This window comes from Phalacrocorax carbo, chromosome 1 (assembly GCF_963921805.1).
Source record: "Phalacrocorax carbo chromosome 1, bPhaCar2.1, whole genome shotgun sequence".
Taxonomy (NCBI): domain Eukaryota; kingdom Metazoa; phylum Chordata; class Aves; order Suliformes; family Phalacrocoracidae; genus Phalacrocorax; species Phalacrocorax carbo.
Window position 1 is genome coordinate 67,890,460 of NC_087513.1, and position 16,005 is coordinate 67,906,464.

At 38.8% G+C, this 16,005-nt stretch overlaps 1 protein-coding gene across 6 annotated transcripts in view; it reads left to right on the plus strand.

The window, feature by feature from the left end:
* The window catches only part of WNK1 (WNK lysine deficient protein kinase 1), a 106,997-nt gene that overhangs the window by 43,588 nt on the left and 47,404 nt on the right, over positions 1–16,005 (plus strand). For all 6 annotated transcript variants that reach the window (XM_064458260.1, XM_064458237.1, XM_064458243.1 and 3 more), the window contains exon 4: positions 327–484. In XM_064458260.1, the coding sequence (XP_064314330.1) occupies positions 327–484 (158 nt within the window). The remainder of the gene's footprint in view (positions 1–326; positions 485–16,005) is intronic.

Below are 16,005 nucleotides of genomic sequence, written 5' to 3' on the forward strand. Positions count from 1 at the left end.
CTGCAGTTTTCCCCTCTTCCTATACCCTCCCCTCCATTTGACTCCAGCCTGTTCCAGTCTGTTTTGATACCTCTATCAACTAACATGCATAAAACAGGAATTGCGTCAATCCTTTCATGCCGTTCTTACTCCATAAAGGCCTTGCAATGGAAGACTCAAAGTATGTTGATGCAACAGAGTGACTAAGGGTTTCCTCCCTCTTCTTTTTGCCTCCACTTTCTCTTGTCTCACAGGTCTGCCCGTCTGCTTCCTCCTGCGGTGAGTAACGCCAGCAGCCTCTGCTCGCTTTGAGACATTTAGAGTCTGAATCGTTCTTTTAATTTAAGGTACCCCAGAGTTCATGGCCCCTGAGATGTATGAGGAGAAATATGATGAATCCGTTGATGTATATGCTTTTGGGATGTGTATGCTAGAGATGGCCACGTCTGAGTATCCTTATTCCGAGTGCCAAAATGCTGCGCAGATCTACCGTCGAGTTACCAGTGTAAGTCCCTCCCCACTACTGATTCTAAAGCTACTACTACTAGCAGCAAAGGACCACAGCTGTGTAGCATGGTACTGTGCTAGTGTGTTGAGGGGGAGGAAGAAAAGCTAACGAGGTTTTTGGGGGATGGGTGGAAAGGTATAGGATGGTTCAACTTACTAAATAGTCAAAAGTCTGTAAAATATGTGAATGGAAATAAAATTTTGCACGCGTTCATACTCTTCCTTCAGTGCATAAGAAGGTATTGGATAGGGTTTAAAAACAACCCCAAAACAGCAACAAAAAAACTGAAACACAAAACCCAACAACAAAACACATCAGAATAATAACAGAATAATCAGCTTTTGAGACAATCTCAGGCTAGGAAGTCCCTAGGTCTCAAGGAGCTGTCTCTTCCCTGGTCTGTGAAGTACTTAGCAACTGCAAAGCTTTGTAGGGGCTTGTAGTAGACAAACTTATCTACAGACTTACCAGGGTTGTTCTTATCAGGGTTCAACTTACCACCTGTTTATTCTGCTGGTAATTTTTTGATCTGTCCAACACCACCTTCTAATCTACTCTGCTGCTGCTGACTCACAGATTGAATTTAATAGTTGATTTTTTTTTTTTTTCCCCCTGCTGTTTCATCTACTGCTTGAGAGCTCTAAAATGTACTTTGATATGAATTCAAGGAAATCTTGTTTTCTTTCAGCAGGAGCAAAGGACAGGAAGGTAAAAAAAAGATGAAATGTACATTTATCTGCTTCTAGGCAGAGAATGAAAGGTTGTGTACTTTGGTATATTTATTTCATTGTACTTGCAAAGCAGTTTGTTTAAACAAAACCAAACCCCCCAAAAACCAAAACAAAAAATCCCCCAAACCACCCACAAAAAAACCTTGAAAAACTTTGAAGGAAGGCTTTCAATGAAGAAAATACAATACTATCTGGAAATCAAGCACAGACCTGTCTTAACTGATAATGGAGAATTTGGTGTTTCTTCTGTAATGTGGAGAGCAGAACCATGTTACGAAAGTGAAGTTAGATACTCTTTGTATTCTTTTTACTACTCTGAACCAATGTGAAGAAGAGCCATATAGTTTTCTGACCTTGTCCTTTGCTCCCTGTTAAAGAAAATCCTTTGACATGAAAATAAAACCAAACCGTAGACTTAGAAGGTTAGACAATGTCCGCAGCTGTGGGTGAGGGGTGAACCAGTTGAGAAATTCAGTACTTAAAAGGACAGTGTGGGAACCATCAATGACAGAGTGGAGTCAAACTTGCTGTGTAGGTGACTCCAACATTACTTACCAACACTTTTCCTGTTAATGTATCTTGGAAGGTGAACATGGTTTGTAGAAGACTCTTAATATCTCCATTTCAACCCCTTCATTTCCTACTTTCCTGGACATATTTAGGAATATTTCGAGGTAGCAGCTGTAGTCCTCTGTGCCTTAAATGAGAGGATTATTTTATATAGGTACATACATAGAGAGGGAAAGACAGTAATAATGGTCTGCTACTGACAGTCGTGAAAGATCATATCATGTGGGAGCTTAAAAACCACTGAAACCCCAAAGGCAATGCAATCAAAATGTGTGGCCACTCAGTGCAGGTGACGTGTTTAAATTAATTGATTTCCCTCATGCCCTTAGCAGCAACTAGTAGGCTTAGTAAAAAGCAAAGTTGCTCCATTAGCTTAAATGCTTGCTGTTGCTTAGGGCAGAAGCCTGTAAAAGGTGTCTTAATGCCCAGGGTGTTCTCTCAAGACTGGACTTGGTACTACCAGCCTACATTCTTTTCTCCCATTTTGGTGGTGTGTTGGTTTCCCTTCTAGGCCATCAGCCGCATTGCATATTTGACCGTATGCCTTTTGTGTTAAGGATTTATCTGGCTGATGCCCAGATACTGCAGTGTTGGGTTGGGGCATTGCTGGGATTGCTCAGAGTACTTGGTTAGGTGTTCTACCTCTTCTCTTCAGGGTCTTCTCTCACGGTTGGAAGCAGTTTTCTGATTAAATAATACAGTTAAGTAAACAAAGACCTAGATATCAGATCTAAAGGCTGAAGTTCCTTCTAGAGATGAGACATTTTTTGGCCCAGGCAGTTATTGTTGCCTCACATCTTGGATAACAGCACTGCTGCATGAGTCTGCTGTTCACAAGATGTTGTCTATATTGGCTACACTGTCTCACTGGGACGTTCCTGTTTTTCCTTAAAGTGGTGCTGGGGTAAAGTTCCCGAATTTTCCCTGGCCCAAGAAACAGAAATGCCATTAAATTGGGTTTCTGGCTCACTTTCACTAGAAGAATTCTTCTTTCGGTAGAATAGTCTGAGTAAATGGCTGGCTAAAAAAACCCAACTGTCTACAATTTTGTAGGGTTCAAGTGTCAAACTGAACTTTGTTTTACAGTTCTGGTAAGGAAGTAGGCAGGAGTTTGACAGAGTATTGATCTTGGTTAGTACTTGCACCCTCTAGCATACTCAGTCCAGAGCCTTTTGCTAGCTGTTTCTTCAGAACAGAAAATGAGATCTACATGTCTTGTCACTCAAGTGTACAAGAGCCTAGCCTGCCTCTTTGTTTTCATTAAGTCACAATGTTGCAATTTTGTTTCAAAACAACCTGTTTTCTTCATTGAAACTGTTTTCTGCTGTTCTTTGGAAATCGTTCCAAATGTAGTAGTTAGTACTTAAAGAAATTGCAACTCCTGGGATTTTTACCTTATTGGGGGGGTGGGGGTGGGGGTGTGTGTAGGTAGAATCTCTGTGATTTAAGCAGTATGCCTCTTCAGCTGGGACTGAATGTGTCCAGTGGGTGCTTCACTGCCTGCTTGGCCTCAGAAAAAAAATCATCTAAGTCTGTAATTAATTGAAAATAATCTGCACTATTAAGGTAGTCTTGCCTGCTCCTATTATTTTTTTTTCCTTCCTCTGCCCTCTTGTGCAGACACAACTATCTGTGACACACTATTAGATTAAGGAATGGGTCACCCCACCTTTTCCTTTTGCAGTTCTGCACAATATCAAAGCAATACAGGCTGTTCCAAAATAAAATATAATCAAGATAACTTAATTCTGTTACATACTCACTTGCACAAAAGGAGTGTAACATCTTGGTAAAATTCAGGGAGGTTTCACTGTCTGAATTCATTCCTCTCTGGAGACTGGTATTCTTTCTTTGATCTGTTCCATGCATATTTCAATTAAACAGTTTGTCATGGGAGATATTTGAAATGGGCTACATGTGAATTTAAATGAAAACATTGGTATTTATAGAGCAGACATCTTAAATAGGATTTCTTAATTTAGTCTGTTTGGGAAGCAATGCAGTGAAGACATAACTAACTGCAGTAGCTTCAGCTGCTTTGTCTCAGCTTCTGATAAGACAGATATAACCCATGCGGTTGCCTCAAAAGCTAGCTTGTTTTATTTTTCTTGCTTATGTTGCAGTTAGGACTCAGATGTAGCATAGACCTTGATTACTTCTCCACCACATTTCCTTCAAGCTTTCATTTTGCAGCACAAAGATCACTTTTTTGTAAGTGTGTAGAGGTGCTGATTACTCATTCTCTAATACTTGGATGTCCTACATTTAAATTGTCTAGGTGACTGACTAGTCCCAGGACTAGTAAAAAGACAATGGGTGTATTACACAGATTTGTCTCATTCTTGCCCATCTACTACTAAAATAAAAATCCAGACATTTCCATTGCAAAAAAGTTAATAAGACCTGTTTCAAATGTATTAATTAGTGGAGTATGAGCAGAAAACTCCCTTATCTCATTCACCCCCTCCCGTTATATAAACTTACCGTTTAAGTTCTCCTGATGGACTTGTGCTCTATACCTAATTTTCTCCATGCTTACTTTGACAAAGTGAAGTTTTGCACTTGTTCTTGCTTTCACCAGAAGTCCAGTATCTCTCCTCTGTAAACAAATGTCTGCTTTCTGAGCTGGCCTTAAGATGAGAAGGGGGGGCGGGCAGGGGGGGAGTTCTGTACTGAAATGTTCCACAGAGTGGGCACAACATTTTTCTTCTCTGTTCTACAGAGCTTAAAAAAGGCCCAAGGGAACAAGGTACATAATGAATAACCTGACCAGGCAGTGTCTAACTTGTTTAAAAATCCTTAATTTCCCTAACTGGTGGGAACTGAAGCTCACTGGTTAAAGTGAAGGTCATTCTCTTGGCTGGAAACCAGGCAGTTAAGGCACTGCAGTTTGGCCAATTGAGATGAAATTAATCTCTTTAGTGTCTTGGAAGTTAGGCATCATAATTGTCTAGACTAGTCAACTACTTCATTTTCACTAGAATGCAATGGATAAAGTATCCCACCTCTTTGTTGTTTTTTTTTTCTTCTGTCTTCCCGAGGGCTCCTAGGCAGCAAATATAAACGTTCAACCTTTAGACTTCCAATTAATTTTACTTACAGTGCTTAATGAATGTTGATGAATGTCCTCTTTGCTTTCTGGAAGCAAATATGTGCCTAAAGGAAGTCACATAGAAGCTGTTGCTTTACCTTGAATAACTTGCTGTCTTGGTCTGGTTCAGGTAGATTTAGACACGCCCCCTCCTATGAAGCTTTCAAGTGGAAAAAAGCATTCATTTAAAAAGTCAATGGAAAAGTAGTGGGAGGTAACCCTCAAACAGAGCAAGCAGTCTTTTGTTAAAGCAGATACTAAAAGACCCTGAACCTTCAACCAAGCACAGGAAACATTAATTTTAAGAAAGGGCAAACTCTTGTAATTGCATTCATTGAAAGAAGAAACTTCAGGTGCTTATGAATCAAATAGAAAAATTGTACATCAGATGCAATTCCTCTGCATCTCGTTGATGGACTAAAGAATGCTTGAGCTTCCACCACTTGCTTTTTGTAGCTTTCAACTCAGTTGCAAGCATTTTGCTGGAATGTCTTTAAGAGTGAAGAATCTTCCTGGGTGGAGGTTCAGTCACTGACTCATCCATTCAAAAATATATAGCCTTAAAAATGGAAGATGGGAGTTCAGGTTTTTGGGGCATTAATATCTTAAGAAGCTTTGCATGTTAGATTAGAAGTTCTCTTGAAGTGACAATGATCTAAGTAAGGAAAAGCACGAATCAGCTTGAACACTGAGTTATATATATATATAATAGGCTATATGGTTTGCACAGCTAGGGCAGATGATATCTGAAGTTGGAAGGAAAAAGGCTCATTCAGCTGAATTCCTTTCTAAAAGTAGCTCACTTCTACGAGTTGATCTTAGAGGCATTTGTACTATTCAGTGTCAAAAGCTTCTAGATTACAGCTAAAACTGTTTTGTCAATATTGATGTTGTAAAACAAACTTGGCTTGAAGTGAAAGGAGATATTTTTTATTTATATTGTTCACTCTTGAGCCTGGAATGTGTCTCTTAGCAATTTTGAATTGGACATGATTTAAAAATGTCCAGGAATTAAGAGGGGTGAGCTTCAGTTGAGTTGCATAAAATAAATATGTTTTTTCAATCTGAAGTTCTAAATTTTTTTTGCATTGCAGAGTTTCAAAATGTATTTTTAGAAACCCAAATAATTTCACAGAATACTGAGTAAACAATGCATGTTTAAAAATTAAAAAGTTCATTATCTGTTAAGGGTCAGGTCTCTTAAAACCATGATATTGGTATTTAATCTGTTCTGTACTGACATCTATTTATCTCTTACTTCAGATTACTTTAACAAGAGGTGGTGTTTCTAAAATGCCTGGCTTTGCAGTGTGATGGGAACCATTAATGAATCACTGAAGCATTACTGTGGGGAGACTGATAGCTCAATGTTATTTATCAGTTATAGTGCCACTAGTCAAAAATACTGACATTAAGAATGCATGGGCTACTATTTCATGTCCTGCCAACTGTACTGCTACAGTTGCACACGGGTAAGGAATGGGATAAGTCCAGGAAAGTTTTAGTCTTGTGGAAGCTCACAGGGGTATTGAGTAAAAATAAGTTATTTTGAGATTATTATGTGATTCATAGGCAAGAACTCCACCAAAATTTTACATAAACCCTTTATAGTTACCTCCAGGTTACTGCGAGCTGTTCCCAGAAGAGGCAGCAATGTGGGGCGACGTATGCCTATTGGAATGCTATTATTTGTTCCTGTATTAGAAGAGTGAAAGTTACTCAAGTTGAACGTGATTTTATAGATACAGTTTATTCCCCAAAATAGAGTGAAAAAATAGGCTGAAAAATAAGAAACACATTGCTATTGCTTCGTTGTCTAGTGAGGATATTTAAAAGCTTTCTCACACTATGAGCCTGTGACTTTAACTTAAACTTCTTTCAGAGACGTTTCTACCTTATCACCCATTACCAACATCATAAAGTTCTCTACATAGCAGGGATACCTTTTAGGACCACCCTCTGAAACTGTTGAGTCTTTGGTACACAAATAGAAGTCCTTCACTCCTATTAGAATAAGTCATAAAATAAAAAGGACGATGGCTTTTTGGCGCATTGTCTGAATTGTGTGCTATTTTCCGTGTTTGCCACGTTATCCTAGGCCTTTTAGTAAGTATGTTCTAAGGGCTAGTTCTGGTACCAAATGTGTTTTGTGACCCACTGAAAAAACTCAATGTTGGATTTTTCTTCTTAATTCAGTTCCAAGTCCACTGGACCTAATCTGTGGTTTTTGAATTACAGTTGCTGTACCTGAATTTAAAAATGAGTACTAGATGATGTTTTCCTATCAGAATGGTAGCTGATTAAAGCAGAGAATGCAACTAATATTTTTTTTAAAAATATATTTTCCATACTGAAAATAGAAGACACTTTTAGTATTGTGTGACTGGCATTTCTAAATTTATAGCACTGAAATGTGTCTAGGCATGTCTGTATTTTTTTTGAAAGCCATTTCCAAGCTGAAGTCCCAAGAAAATAAAGGGTCATTCAGCTAGCTTAAGATGTTCACCACTGCATATTCTTGGACAATAAAGGTGGCATCCCTGCTCCTAAGTGTGAGGTTAAAGAATTGTGCATGATAGATTAAACTGCTCCTACCTTTATGGTCTTGTGCAAGAATAAAACCTGAAAAGTTAGTGCCCGATTCACTTATCCAATCAGACTTTACTGTCATTTCAGAGGAACTTCCATCCTCATACTGGGTGTTTCTAAACAAGGCTCTTTACACTGTCACATGCACCTATATCCCAATTGTTTGCCAACTGTACACTAAGGAACTGTGTCCTGCCTTGCAGTTGCAAAATTTCCTGTTCTAGAGCTTGAATAACAACCTCTATTCATTAGATTGCTGCAGTTACAGTAGGTGCCATGATTAACTAATCTACTTGCGAGCTAAAACCATGTGTGTAGCTAGTCATAAAGGCTCCAGATTCTTGGGAGTTTTGAAAGAGGTTGATATTGTTATTTACCTGGAGGTGCTGAAGTACAGTGGACTTTCATGTCTAAAGTAAAACCTTAAAATGCCATGTGTGCTGGGCTAGATAGATAATTAGTCAATGGGGTAGCCATAAGGCATGGTATATATTCAGCAGTAGTGCATAGTGTAATTTGCATTTCAATATTATCAAAAATACAGTGATTTTTACATTGTTATAACCTTTTACTTGAGAGTGCTGGAAAGGATTGCAGCCGGCAATTTCTAGAAAGAGTTATGACTAGTTCTTGTTCAAACTTAACAGTGTGGAAACAAAGCAACAGAACTGGAGTCTACTCTCTTGGTCTTAAATTAGCTTTGACTGGATGGTTTTGGAAATACATGGAGTTGTAAGGCTTTTAATGCTGTAAACTCTCTGGGTTTAATAAGTAAAAACACAATATTGAGACTGGCGAAGAAGCTGGTTTAAACAGGCAGTGTCAGTGTTCTGCAGTTCCTGGGCTTGGAGATCAGTTGAAGAATACAGATGTTGGAGATGGGGGGCCAGCAGTGATGGCTAGTCAAATGAGGAGTCAGTTGTGTTCTTTCCACCAAAGATTCTCTCATGCAAATGACTAGAAGCTTCTTTTAAGCAACCTCACAAGCTTTAAGAATAAACAGTTGATGTGGCTGTGTTGATCAAAGTACAAATATACCTTGTGTGTAGCAATTCTAATAATGTATCTTGGGGAATTGTTTTACTGTTGTGGCTGGCTGCTTGTTTTTTATTAATACCTCAAAATTGTTTGAGAGTAGGTGGTAAATTGAGGAGGAAGAGTTTCTAAACTGTCATCAGTGAGGTTGCAGCAAGAAGGCCTGTATAAATACTACAGTGCCTCTGTTGTCTTTATAAAGTATTTGTGAAATCTGGGCATACATGGTTATCTGTTGCAAGTCATGAAGATGACTGGTCTGGAGAAGTTTAAGAATCATGGGACTTAATTGCTTATACACCTGCATCACAGAGGGTAAGGACAGAAGACTGGTCAAGCTATTTTAGTGACATAGAGCTCTCTAAGACCCGAGATATGAATTTTCGTCTGGGTGGTTGTAGATCAATCAAGTTCAGAAGGTATTGGGTACCAAATGTGCAGTCACTGATCAGAACTGAAGAAAACTAGGCCTGTCCTAGTCTAGTTAGTGCCTCATAAGCTAATTCTTGCTCGCTGGAAGCTTTCATCTGTTCCTACTGCTTGTATTGCAGTAATGCTGTTTACTCTGTTAGGATAATGATCTGGTGCAGAGCTTATTCTGCAGGATTTAGTGATTTAATTCTTGGCAGAATTATCAATTGTCCAGAATTAATTGCTATGAAAATACTGAAATCAGAGAAGCTAAACTTCCACTTCTGTTGAATGTGTTGCATGGTTTTGCATTTTTTCCCCTGCAGTCTCAACTACTTAAGCTTGCTTTTTAACAAGACAATAAAATCCATCTTCTGCAGGCAATCCATATCTCTTTTGAACTGAGTAAATCTTAAGCTGAAGTCTTCCTTTTCACAATAGGTATTCAATTGGACTGGGATGAGAATTATGAAATAGTTACAGGTGTACCTGATATGTGTGAAATAAGGAAAGAACTAAATCAGTAAGATTGTTTCTAGAACAGACAACAGGATTAAGGTAACAGACTAAAGACAGGAAAGGTGGTGAAATAGTTAAACCTGTAGGTTCTGTGCGCTGGGTAAGTAACTAATAGCAGGTGGTAAAATTTAGATGATCATGGGGTAAAACAATTTAAATGCCATATATACCATTGCCTTGGGGCTTCTTTGAGACTGTGGGGAAGGAGGTAGGATCATTGGCTTGTTTTCCACTGGAATCATATGTTCTGTCTAAATTCCTGGAATTAATGGTTTGTGGCAGCCTGGGACTGGCTCAAACTAGAATGGTAACAACCTAGTGAAAAGAAAATGTAGAGACTGTAATTGCTTTGTTTGTGTGATTTGACTTTGCTGATTCTATTAGCCTCTGGACTGCAATGTTAGAACATTTAGTTTGAGAAGATTAATCAGTTATGGTAGAATTCCTTTCAAGCTCTGCAGTTACAGGACCTTTGAAAAGAGCCAAGCAAGAATTGTGGTTAGACTGGGACAGGTAGGCTGTGTGCTTGTTAAAAGCTGAAACATTTAATGTTCTCTGCAGGTCATACAATGTACCCTAGCAAAGCGTAGCCTTAATTAGATGTGTAAAATGTTAGATTTTTTTTTATTCCAGTGAAGTAGATTTGCTTTGACTGCAAACTCTGTTTGGTTTGAGTGCAACTGCAGCAACAAAAAAATTTACAAGCAATGCCAAGCAAAATTCGAATGTGCTTCATTCACAATGCAAATAAACACTTAAAATGGAGATGATAATCAACAGTTACTTAATTTTTTTTGTGGGGGCCTATAAAATGTCTAGCGAAGCAGTTGGAAGGCTATTCAACATAGCAGGATCTCTAATGATCTCTTTCCCCTTGATGTCTTTAAAGTTTCACAGCAGCTGATGGAGAAGATTTCTAAAATGACCAGTAAAGGATCAAAAGGTGTTGCTTTTGCAGCATTGATGTTGCATAGTATAACGAACACTGGGATAATTGTGGTGTACCTGAGGAACTAAGTACGGTATTTTAGGGTGAAGAGTGATCTCAGTGTGAACTTTAATATTATCACAGTTTATCATCACTAGTTTGACAAAATCCATTTGCTCGCTTCACACTTCAAAACGGTGTATGTGAACTTCCTTAGCATTGTTCCTTATGTCCTTCCAAAAAAAAAAAAAACAAAAAACCCCAAAAGCCCTGAAGCTGTGAACAACTCATTTTATTAGTGAACAAGTTTTACAACGGATGTTTGAAACTAGATACTAGAGAGAAAGTCAGACTTCAAGTTTAGGTTTGGAGTCTAGCAAGAGGTGATAGAAAATGTATCTATATGGATTATTTGTGCACATGAGGCATAAAACAAGCAACAGCACAGCTTTCTTACTTTGTCCAAAGTTTGAAAATCACCTTCAAATCATTTTTCCCTTACGCTAAGCGCTCAGTAAAAGGAAGGCAGATGATGATGTCAATGGTAGCAGAATGTGATTGTCAGGAAGGAGAGAGGTGGAATATCTTGTTATTATCTTAGTGCTGTCTTGTGTTCTGTTAGGATTAAATTGAAGTTAGTCAGCTGTTACCATACTTCTGTAGCTCTGTGGAAAGCAAAAGCAAAACAGCACCTGCCTTCATCCCCCCAGTACAAAACTAGTGCCAGCAACCTTGGGTCAGAACAACACACTGGACCAACCCATTCACCTCTGTTTAAAAGTGTACTTCTGTGCTGGGGGAATACTCACGTGCACCCTTAAACTGTGGCAGAAAACTTGGGTGGAGAGTAGGCAGAGCAGCCAAGCAGGGAGGCGGGGACGTGCAGGAAGTAAAGGATCTCTGCGCTGCCTCCTCTTCTTCCTCCTTACAGCTAGCTGGGCAGGCAGAAAAGGGCACACTTGCCTCTTGCTTATATTGATTCTTTCTATTTGGTATTTGAGTGGCAAAAGCAGATATTAAGCTCAGATCTCTGCAGCCTCATGTACTGGCCTTGGAAAAGTACAAGAGGTTTCAAACAGAAAACAATGCTCCCTTCTAACTTTGATGTCTGCTTTCCTTCTGCTGTGCGTTAAGTCCACAGCCTAGTAGATTTCCATCGGAAACTAGCACCTAATTTGTTGGTGTGTGCATCTCTCTTTTCCTGATGGATTTTACAAAAAGAGAGATCTGTCCCATATTTGTAATTGTTAATTCCCACTGTTGCTGCTCTCACAAGGATTGTGCTAAAGAGGTAAGAAAGGATTTCAGCTCTATAGAAGTGTGTGTAGCCACAAGAAAGGATTTTGGGGGTGAATCAATTCTTGACAAATCTGCTGAACTGCTTTACGTTTGCTTAGCTTGGGTCTTCAGCTTTTAAACTTGACTGTACTTTTTTCCCCTGTAATTTTTAAAATATAGATTAAAATCCTTAACAGCAAGGCTGGGATGCTTATTGCTTCTGCTATTTTCCACCTGTGGCGTTATTCCAAATCTAACTATTTTTTAAAATTCAGGATTGCTAAGGGTATGTAACACTTCCTCTGTCCTCATTTTAGAAGTTTTACAGCATTGATTATACCTTCTCTTATGAAGTAAATGATATTTTCAGTATCTCTTGCATTAGTGTGTCGACGGTTTAGCATCTTGTTCTAATCTGGTGATCTAACTAATGCAAAATACTATGTGTTTCTAGGCAAAAATTGTGAAGAGGAGTTCTGGGTAGCTTAAAAACATTACTATTTGGTATTTAAAGTATCTTGTTTAAGACTACCTAACTTGTCTTTAATGGATCAAATAACCGTATAAATGTGGATGTTAAATTTCGGAACACACTACTTTCACCTGATTAAAATCTGATAAGATCACAAACTGTACCACATCTAAGATAAGTGAAATGTCGTCTTATGCTTAACATGAAGACTGTAAGATAAATATTTAGTTTTGCATCAGTTGCACTTTGTGCTACCTATATAGATGCCTATATTGTAAAGGTGTTTGGTGGGTTTTCATTTGGCACTTCTTTCAAAAGAAGCCGTTCTGCCCTTGTTAGTTATTGTACTATCACTTTCCTTCTGTAAGCCTGAGAGCTAGTGCAACAGTGTAGGGAACCAGACTGGGGATTTTCATCTCACTGGAGACTACTGCAGGCTTTTTCTGGTTTGTTTCAAGTCTGATAAAAACTGATCTGGTTCGTTTTGCAGCTGTGTAAATGTGTGTGCTGGCAAAAGGGTGGAAAGGACATGTGTGGTGGAAATGGGAGATGGTGAACAGGAGACTATTGCTTCCAGCAGCACTGCTGGTTCATGCTGGTTTAGATGGTAGCTTGAGAAAACATTGATTTTCATGTGTACCTGTCATACCTATCTACCCTTCTTTTTTCCTCTGCAAGAGCTCTTCCGTCTATTTGTTTAGCAAACTCAGAAGAAATGCTAGTGGGGTTTGGGTGTTTAGTTCTTATGAAACTGCCACTGGGGAATAAAACTAGTAGATTAAAAGGTTTGGCTTTTTCTGTGATTCTTCTAAGGAGTTTGGGGACCAGGAGAGGCATATAAGAACATGACCATTTTGCAGTGTGGTGAAAACAAGGAAATATTGAATGGCTTAGTATGTGCTTGAGTGCCTTTGGGTTCAGAAACTGATGAACATATGCTTGACCGCACAGCTAATGCGCTCTTAAGGACACATCAAGGTTATGTGAATTGCGGGGCCTGGCCTCTCTTTGCTTTCTCTGTGATGGAGGATTAAGGTGTAAAGGCAGCTCTGGGTAGAAAAGGTTTCACTGACTTATTTTTATCATTCTTGGTATTCTCTGTCTTCTTATATAAAGTAGTTTGATGCTTTCTTTAGTGCTTGGAGAAGGAGAAATAGTGTTTTTAAAAGCTGATGGTACTTAAGAGGCCTGAACCTCAGTGTAAGGGGTGCTTGGCCAGCACTGTAGGCAACCCTTCTCGTGGACTGTGGAACAAAAGGAGAAATAGGTAGCTGCTTGAAAGCAGAATCCTCTGGTTTTTAGGCCTGAGGGTGAGGTTCTCCCGGACTTGCTGAGAGGCGGCTAGGAACATAGAAGCTATGCTGGAAGAGGCTGGTGGGAGCTTTTCTTTTTAACCTAACTCTTGGTTTGGAATTCACAAAACTGGGTATTGTAAAATGGCCCTCAGGGAAGAGCCTGAAAATTTTGGGCAGGTATTTCTTTCAGGATGGAGAAACACAGGATAGCAGACTGAATCACTGGTTTTAAAATGTGTTCTTGGCTTTACCTTTTCAGGCTTAGTGCAAGAAACAGAGCACACGGTAAAATAGTTAACAAGAAAACTCTTGTTCTGGTTTTATGTTAGTATTTTGCTGTACCAGTTGTCTTACTCAGATTTTAGTTTTTTTGAAATACGATTGTCACAGATCTGACACCTTCCTTCTGCTACCACTGTGTGAATGAACATAATGTGAGCTGCTGCTACCCAGGGCTCGAGCTATTTAGGAGATGTAGGTGTGTTAAACTTTTGCAAATTTAGGTACCTATATATACAATAAGCAGTTGAAGAATTCTTGCATAGATTATATATGTGTATATAGGAGACTGTTTAATTATGTATAGAAACATCTATCTCTACATACATGAACCTGAATTCCTGGACCCATTTTAAGCTTGGTCATAATTAAAGCTGGGTGCCTTTGACTAGTCTGCTGTATGAGCAGACACATGCAAACAGGTACTTGATGCCAGTAGTAAACACTAGACCTAGTTTTATGTATCCCTATAGAGTATAGGGCTCTGTGATGTCCTACTAGGAAGCTGGAGGCTTATGATAGGAAATGGTTACAGTGTTAAACTTACCTGTCCAAACTTTGGTCTGGTCTCTTATCAGCTGAGGCATTGATCTCCAAAATCAGTGAAGCTTTTAAAAGCATTGAGTTAATGTTCACTTACAGACTGTGTTTTGGGGCTTATTCTAGTCACAATATACTCTTTAGTTCTGTGAATTTCAATTGCTAAAATTTCATAAGAGCAAATTTTAGAGCAAAGAAATGGATAACCAGACTGCTGTTGTAACAGGACGTTTTTATCAAGTGAAACTGTCTTTCTATAGTGGTGGGGTTTTTTGTTCTTTTAAAAAGTCCAGGTACAACACCTTTGTAAAATGTGACAAATAGCACTGTTGTCCATTGAAAAACTGGACTCTTGTGCTTCTCCAGTCTGTGTTTGCATCTGTTAAAGTTGGTGTTGACTCTGCCCTCTCCTGGAAGAGTGTGGTAGAGAATATTTAAAGTAGTGAATTTATGAAGTCAATACACTGCCATGTCTGGCCAAGGGGGAAAAAGTATCGAAAGGTAGATGGAAATTATTATTGTATTAAGTCTCCATGTTCAGTTAAAAAAAGGTCTGTAGTTGCAAAGATTCTGGTTCAGAGACTCAGACCTTGCCATTTCAAGACTTGTTTCCTGCTGACAATAGAGGAAGGGGGAACGATCATGTCTTGATGTCCCAGTTTGGTGGGAAGCAGTATCATACAGGATATTGGAAGAAGTACTTTCTGAGTAGGACATGAATCATGTTTGTACTACTACATTTATTTCTGTACTTCAGACTCTATGGTTTCTACTTTTTTTTGTAGTTGTTATTTACCAGTGGCACGTGGTCAGAGGTATCAAGTGTATGATTCAGGATTGTTCAGCTTGAAAACATGGGCTCTTCACATGACAGAAATTGAACAGGGTGTCTTCATCCTCTCTCATTCTGCTGTCTTAAATACAGAGTTTGAAGCTAAAGACTGAATCAAGTAAAACTGAGTGCCAAATTTTGCAGTGTGGACAATTGCCCCCAAAATAGAGCTTCTGGCTGTAATTAAGTGATGAAGTTTGGCACTCTGCCTGCAATGTTTTGCGAAATTCCCAGATGCTCAAATCTTACAGCCTATTTGCTTTTATGATTTGAGTAGCTGATCATACTTAGATTTTGTTTTGCTTTCCCCCAATGGCTTTAGCATGTATTGGAGAAAGGATGACTGTGTGTTGTTGAAGAGATTTTTGTAAAGGTCTGTATTACTAAGCTCATTTTCCTGAACTCACAACAGCAGTGTAGTTTGAATACAGTAGGTTGTCTGGATAGAGCTAACTTACAGGAAAGCCCTTTTTTTTAAAAGAAATTAATTTTTCTTGTGTGTGGTTTTTTAACATTGGACAAGTTATTTAATGATCCAGTTGGATCATTCTGGGCTAAGGTTTTTTGTGTAAAATCATTCTGTGTCTAAATTGCTTCATAATGTTGAAAATGTTATGGGAAGCAGCAGAATCCTTTGAAACTCTTAAATTAATCATGTGGTTTCATGCATTAGTGTGACATAGGAAACTTTTCCTTCCATTCTCAGTCCAGCCTGTGTACTTGCCTCTAACCAGTGAAACTTCCTTGGAAACTAAATGGTTCTCCTGTCATAACTGAGAACCTAACTGCCAAAGCCTTCTGTTACAGAGTGTAGCTGAGAAAAAGAGGGGTGAGGGGAAATGTTTGCAAAAATCACTAAAAGCAAATGAATAGTATGATTGGGATCAGATTTCTCTAATTTGCACTAGTGGGGAATTCAGGCCAGTTATTGAGTATAAAATAGTTGGT